The 7,556-nt window shown below is 46.7% G+C and overlaps 1 protein-coding gene across 2 annotated transcripts in view; it reads left to right on the forward strand.

The window, feature by feature from the left end:
• Window positions 1–7,333, forward strand: part of FANCM (FA complementation group M) — a gene marked incomplete at its 5' end in the record, with an annotated part of 70,608 nt that extends 63,275 nt beyond the window's left edge. For both annotated transcript variants that reach the window (XM_082761220.1, XM_082761221.1), the window contains 6 exons: window positions 647–803; window positions 1,745–1,851; window positions 3,374–3,940; window positions 4,650–5,043; window positions 6,634–6,925; window positions 7,081–7,333. In XM_082761220.1, coding sequence (XP_082617346.1) covers window positions 647–803; window positions 1,745–1,851; window positions 3,374–3,940; window positions 4,650–5,043; window positions 6,634–6,925; window positions 7,081–7,228 — 1,665 coding nt within the window. In that variant the 3' untranslated portion in view covers window positions 7,229–7,333. The remainder of the gene's footprint in view (window positions 1–646; window positions 804–1,744; window positions 1,852–3,373; window positions 3,941–4,649; window positions 5,044–6,633; window positions 6,926–7,080) is intronic.
• Between the last annotated feature and the right edge of the window lie 223 nt (window positions 7,334–7,556).

A 7,556-nucleotide genomic window follows, 5' to 3' on the forward strand; every position in this document is an offset into this window, starting at 1 on the left:
TGTGTGATGGATTCTTACTCCAGACAGAAGCCTAGTGTCAGTGGTCACAGAACCACAGGCTGGGTTGGGTTGGCAGGGACCTCACAGCCCATCTAATCCCAGCCCCTGCCATGGGCAGGGCCCCCTGTCCCAGCCCCGGCTGCCCCCAGCCCCATCCAGCCTGGCCTTGGGCACTGCCAGGGATGGGGCAGCCACAGCTCCTGGGGCAGCCTGGGCAGGGCCTTGCCACCCTCTGAGGGAAGGATTTCTTCCTAATACCTATTCTAAATCAAGTTTCTTAGTTTAAAGCCATTGTCCTGTCACCACATCCCCTGACAAAGTCTCTCCCCATGATTCCTGCAGCCCCTCAGGCACTGAAAGGCCACTGGGAGGTCTCCCTGGAGCCTTCCCCCCTCCAGGCTGAACACCCCCGGCTCCCTCAGCCTGTCCCTGTAGCAGAGGGGCTCCAGCCTCTGAGCATCCTCGTGGCCTCCTCTGGACTCGATCTAACATGTCCCTGTCCTCCTTGTGCTGGGAGCCCCAGAGCTGATCTGAGCAGCTGGGTGAACTGATTTAATCAGAGTTTTCATCTGTAACAATAGTTAATCATGACACTAATTAATGAGTCTAGCTAAAATTCATTTGGATGTGTTTTTTCCCTTTTTAGAATGCAGCAAGGCAGTTTTTAGATGACGAAGCTGAGCTGTCCCAGCAAGATGCAGATTGTGTTTCATCAGATGAAGGTGAAGATACAGAGAATGAGCTGAACTCTTCACTTCGTCAGTTCCTGAATGATGATGCAGAGGTCACACAGGTGTTAAATGGTGAGTGATGGAGGTTTTTTGATTTTAAGATAAGGTGCTGCTTAGCAAGCAGTGTGTGAGAGGCACAGCCATTTGGTCAGTTGCTCTGGGTCAGCCAATTAGTAGCAATCTCAGCTCTAGTAAATCAGGTGCTTTCCACCTGTTTTACCTTTTCTATTTGTATTCCCCTGGTTTTCGTATGTAGCAAATCTTCACTGGAGTCTCTGCCATGCCATAGCTTTGTGCAAGCTGGAATGAGTTCTTTGGGGACCATGGAGGCCAGAGTTCCCTTCAGCCAACCCTGCATACACCAGTGTGACTGAAGGGAAACAGAATTTGCCATTTCACTTAGAAATTTCTGAAGCTTTCAGGTCTTTTCATACAAAGAGACCTAAAATTAGATGTGAAGTATCAATATGAATTTTAAAGGTAGATTACAGTGTTGACACTGACAGAGCTGAGAAGGTAAAGCTCTTTTTTGGCCAAGACTTTCTTATTCCTGTGCTTATAAACCTTGATTTTCCTGGGATATTTGCATGATGGAATCATCTTAATACCATTTAAGAGCTTCCCAGGTGTTGCTGAGGATTTTCCTTCTCTGCTGAAAGTCTGAAATCCCCACACCTGTCTCATACAGACTCTGACATCAGTTGTGTCTGTTTTGGGAAAGCCTTGCCATGTGGATAGCAGATTGATTTGAGTTTGCTGCGGCTCCTATAGTCCTTCTCCCTGCTATGAGCAGCCAGAGCTCTGCCTGCTGAGAAACCCTTTGTGTCAGCTCTTCCTAATTGCAAGCTGGGTAGAGTTACTCCTTTGCTTTGAGATAATCAGAGGCGTATAGAGAACTTCAAATTTGGAAGACTGTAAAGGAATTGTTCATGGAAAACATGATTTAATAATAAAGATAAATGTATCCTTAACAGTACTGTACTCTCTTATTCTATTTTCTGTTTTTAATTCAGACTCTGAGATGAGAGGAGTTTACCTGAAATCTGTGCGCAGTCCAGCTCTTGGGAATAGATTCAAAATGGTTCATCGTGCCTTCAACAGCACGGCCATCTTCTCACAGGTATGAGGTGAAACGACGGCTGTCCTTGGGAAGTTCTGCTTGTGCGTGACAGTAAAGCGTGCTGCTTCGTTCTCTCACAGCTGGTTCCAAACTGGTATTTTGGGAGTGTACGAGGTGTCTGGCAATGCACACGCACTAAGGTTTCAGTCAGGCCAAGTCCTTGGCTCTGTTCTCACAGCTGTGCTTCTTGCTGCTCCTGAGCTCTCTGCCGGGGTGCCTCTTGCTGTCCGATGCCCTCAGTGGGTCTGAGCCTTCACGTGGTCCCCGGGCACCAAGTTGTGCCGCTGCCCCGGGGGGTAACCACTGAGCACAAAGGACTCCAGAGCAGGCTTTACCTAAGCTCTTGCCCCCTGGCATACGCTGACAGTTATGCACAAATTCTCCATATTCATAGAAGTGCCAGTGAAACGTTGCTGGGTTATCATAACGACTTCTTTCAAACTGTGAACTCATTCTGGCTGCTCCCAGCTTGTTTAGTTTCTTTCACAGTTGGCTGTGCTCACCCTCCATATGAACACTGCACAGCACTCAGATGAGATATTCCCTACAAGATCTGTCTTTCTGGTTATGTTTTACTCTGCACTCTTCATGCATCATGCAACACAAATAATTTGTACAGTATTTTTTAATTATTTAGTCTTTAATTTTCCCTCTATTTTATAGAGACCAAATAAATCAATGAACTGGAAAAACAGAATCTCAGGATGGTTCCTTATCACCATCACCCCGCTGCCTTGAGTTTTCTTTCTGTATCCTATATTCCTGTTTTTATAGTGCATTTGATGAAAAGGATAAATTACTTTTTCTTTGTTGTTAATACACAACTGTGTACACTGGTTATTTACAAACAGATAAGAACACATGCAGTCCAATTTCCAAGCAGCGTGGCCTTATTATGTCAGTTCTACTGTTTCTTCTGAGACAGGGGGTTGCTGAAAACACAAAATTTGAACTTACATTTCCTTTTAAAAATCATAAAGGCACCACCATAAAAAGCTTCTGTCAGCAAGCCTTGTGTGTATGCTGCAGAGTTCATGTTACATAGGTGGTACTATAATTGGTTTGCCAAATCTGCCTGTTTTTTGTGCACAACTGCAACATGTCCTGAGTGTGCAAGCATGGGGTTTCAGAGTCCTTCAGCCCTGTGCAGAGAGGCACCTGAAGGAGATCTGCCTGTCTGTAATACAAACATCTTTGGTAGATTTATTAGCTAGCGAGTCTTGCTTCCATTGTGATACTACAATTAATATTCCTTTTATGAGCTTCCTGGTGATAAAACATTGGCCTGACTAAAATCTCAGTGTGTGTGCATTGCCAGACACATCTTATGAGTACAGAGGGCCTCTGGCCCTCCAAGGACGTAGCTCAGGAACTGCAGAGCATCATGGTGAGGTGTAAGAAGCCTGGGGTCCTGCAGTGCCTCTGCATGGGATGGGCTGGATAAATAAGAAACACCTACTGAGAGGAAGAGCAAAGAGCATTGTTTCTGAACTTACTGGATTTGTTTTTTTCTCCCCCCTAGATTCCTGAGCAAGATGAGACTTACGCAGAAGATAGTTTCTGTGTTGGAGAAGAGGAAGAGGAGCCGTGCAGGAAAAGTGAATCCAGTGAGGAGGAAATATGTGTTAATTTTGATCTCTTAAACAATGAGAGTTTTACTAGTGGGAGACAGCAATACCTCACTCGCTGCAGGAAAAAATTAAACCTGGCCAAGAAGGAACAGAACTGCTCTGTCCCAGGGCAAAAGAGGAAGCCGTCCCGGATTATTGTTCTCAGTGATTCCAGCGGGGAAGAAACAAGTGTCAGTAATGAAAAGCCCATGAAAACAGATTGTTTCAGGACAGAACAGGAAAATGCTAAGCTGCCCAAGTCATTGCCTTCAGTCTCTTCTGTGCAGCATAAAAATGTCACCAGGGAAAACAGTGTTCCTCTGCCTGTGGAAAAAAAGAGTGAGATACTGCTGGGCTTGAAGGCTTCAGTATCTGAAATGCTGGATTTTCAGCCAGGATGTGAAGCGAGGACCAGGCGCCCCTCACCAGCTGCTGCCAGTTCTGACTCGGGGAAGGAGGATCTGCAGGCTCCCGCTGAGGTGGGTGGTGATTCAAAGCAAGGCCTTCCTCTCACCTCACCTTTTGCTCAAGAGTCTGACGTGGGGGGAACCTGTCCTGTTGTAGTGATATTTTGAGGGCTGTCAGCAAGAGTGAGCGTGCTCCTGGTATGAAGGGGCAGGTCCGTCCCACTGGTCCTGCTTTACATTACCTCCCTCTGGTATCGGGAGCTTTTGTACCCACAGGTAACTTGGAGGGGGTCTTAGCACTCCATAAATAAAAATGGGGGATTAGATGCTGTCTTGAGTCTGACAGTCATGAAGGAACATGGATCTATTTCAAATAGCAGTAACAGAACAGTGTTCACTGTCCAAAATTAAGACAGTCTGAGGTTGGATTCCCGGTCTCTTGTGCTTTTCTGCCTGACTTCTGTCATCTACGTTATCTGTCTTTTGTTGAACTTGTGCTAGTGAAGGCCGTGTGCTTTTGTCATACAAACTCCTAAATATTTTGATGCTGAACTGATTGGGGAGATTTTTTGGTAGGGGATTAAAGTCTTAGTCTGAATTTATTTATGTTTTGCAACATCAAAAATATTTTCTTACAGATTTTATTCATTGGATATTTCAAAAATCCATGGTACAAAGTGTATCCGTTAAGCATCAGTGTTGGGAAGTGTATCTTTTAGTGGCATGTCATTCTCTGGCGCTATGCTTCTGCACAATCTCAGAATTACTGTGTGATTTTCAGCATTTACAGGCGGAGAATTCTTTGAAGAATCCCTGCAGGAACACTTCAGTTGCAACCTCTGCTGCTTCCACAAAACCCTCCTCAGCCACGGCTCTGTTTCCTCATGACACTGTGGAGAAAAAAGCTGCGCTGTGCGTTCTGGTAGACAGCCGGGAGATCTCCTCCGGAGCAGATGTCATTTCTTCCCTGAAGGCAGTTCACGGGGTGAAGGTGCAGGTTTGCCCCCTGAGCAGCAGCGATTACATCGTGAGCAACCGCATGGCAGTGGAAAGGAAATTCCAGTCAGAACTGCTCAACTCTGTCAACAGGAGTAAAGTCACCCAGCGGATCCAGCGCCTGCAGGGCATGTTTGAGAGGATATGTGTGATTGTGGAGAAGGACAGGGTTAAGGCAGGTAGGTGTTCCCGGGGCAGGGGCAGGGGGCACGCTGCTCTCTGTTCAAGGCGTGTGTGGCCACTCTGGCTTTGTGTAACACAGGACCAAAATTAGATCAAAAACCTTTCTTTCAGCCTCTGTAGGAGTATTGTATTGTATTAATGAGGGCACAAGCTGAACGTTACAATTTGTTTTGCTTTTGAGCACTTAATATAGGCAGAGATGCAGAACTGAATCCATAGGGATACATTACTAATTACTGAAACAGGGAAAAGCTTATTAACTCAAACATTAATAACTGACCTTAATAACATGCAAAAAAAACCCCAACAACTCCAAGACAGATTTCTATGAAGCAGGTGAGAAGAGCAGAATGAAGGAAGCAGCGTAATCTTGTGTACGCTTGGCAATAAAATAGTGGAGAAGTCAAGAAAAATACTTTTTGTAGCAGTGACTTAGTGAGTGGTGTCTGTAAGTCGTAGAGAAGTTCTCCCATTGTAGAGCCAGCAAGAACAGTGGCTGGCCTGAACGCACCACACTCCATGTTAAATCTGCCTCCAAATGTAAGGACTGAAAGCTGCCATGGCTGCTGCTGGACTAAGCAGATGATAAGCAGCTGAACGAAATCAGTTTTTAGAAAAAGACAAGAGAGCACCTCTACAAAGAGTTCAGACTTCAGGAAGTCTGAGCTGTTCCCTCTGTCACAGAGCACAGGGTCGAGTCTCAAAGACACCTTTGTAATCCTTCCTGACCTGACTGAATGCTCATGGAGAATTCAAGACTCACTTCTTTAATTAGTCTCTATAGTTTGATCAGCAGTTTGTTTTACACATCCAAATTAGGCAGCTGAAGGATTTTACTAACGCTGTCTGTTCTCGGTGCCATTTGAAAAAAATGCGATCTCCTGCACCTGCTCCACAGATGATGAATCTGCTGCTCGCAGCTTTGATTAAATTGCAGGTGTGCCAGGAGGTAACACGTCAGGACAAATGGAACTGCTGCAGGTGGAGCTTTGGTTTTGTGGCAGAAACTAAATTATTGGTAGTTCAGATATGAAAGCAATGATAGAATTGGACCTGAAATTGTTGGTCCTCAGGGAGGGTGTTTGTGTGCAGTGGCTGTAGATAAGCTGTTTGGTTTGGGTTGCCTTTTTACACCACTGCTGTCATTTATTTTCATCATTTTTCTCCAGTTTTTCTCATTACACTGTTTCTAGAATGCTGCTCATTTCTCAGCTGACAGACCTCAAGTTTTTCTTTTTTTTTGTAGCTTTACAAAGCCCATTCTGCTTTCTTTGGCCTGTCCTGTTGCTCATCACATGCCATGTACATGTTCCTCTCAGTCCTTCGGCCTAAGGATCTCCGTATCTAACTTACATTTTCACTGTTAATTCCTAAGCTCTGCCTCTCAGATAACCAGGGAAACCCTGCTCCTGCAGCTCCTCCGACCTCCTTTCCTTGACAAGTTTTCCATCACTTTGTTTTTTGTGAATTCTCCTAGCAGGTTTCTTTGAGCTGATTTCCTTTGTAAATGATTCACGTTGCATTTCTGCATGGTAATTCAGGACTTAGAGACAACTCAGTGAGATTTATCTCTGTTGTGACTGCAGGAGAAACGTCGAGGTTTTTCCAGAGGACGCAGTACTATGATGGCGTGCTCTCAGCCTTGGTCCAGGCCGGGGTCCGAATTCTTTTTAGTTCTTGCCAGGAGGAAACTGCCAGTCTGCTGAAAGACCTGGCTCTGCTGGAGCAACGCAAAAACGCCGCTATCAGCGTGCCAGTGGAGGTGGAGGGGCGCAGACAGGAGCAGCTCAACTTCTACTTGAGCATTCCCAACATCAGCTATTTGGCTGCTCTCAACATGTGCCACCGCTTTCGCTCTGTGAAGATGATGATCAACAGGTAACAGCAGAAATGCGGGGCAATTTCATAGCCTGCTTTTCCCTTCCCTTCTCTGTGCCTCATACTGGGCTGGGCGAGCCTCATTCCTGCTGCAGCCCTCACACCTGACGTGGGGCGAGCTGCCGCTGAGGTGCCCTCGCTGTGCTGCCTTACAGCTCCCCGCTGGACATCGCCACGGGCGCCCAGGTCAGCCGGCAGAAGGCAGAGGAGATTTTCCGCTACCTGCACCACGGCTGCGACGTGCAGCTGCTGCCCGACAGCCTCTGCGCCAGGGGGAAAAGCCACGCGCCCGCCAGGAGCTGAGGAGTGAGACACGGGGGTGTCTGGGAGCCTCAGGCTGTTTTATTTCACTTGCACTTTACTGAGTTTTGAGTCACTGTAAATTTGTAAATAAATCCTCACAGACACATTGGGCTTTTGGCCTGCCAGGACCACTCCTGTTGCTGTGTGCCTTAGCACAAGGCGCCGTCCTTGCTGGGCCACTCACAGTGGCTGGGGGGCAGAACGGGGCCAGGGGCTCTGGGGGCAGGGTTGGTTTCTGTTTGCTGCTCAGGTGCGTAACAAAACGCCTTCTAAAATAATTGCTGCAGTGTTTCAGCAAAGTAGAACGCTTTGGCTTAGGCAGACAGGC

Source organism: Aythya marila (genome assembly GCF_965140915.1).
Source record: "Aythya marila genome assembly, chromosome: 5".
In the NCBI taxonomy this organism is placed as follows: domain Eukaryota; kingdom Metazoa; phylum Chordata; class Aves; order Anseriformes; family Anatidae; genus Aythya; species Aythya marila.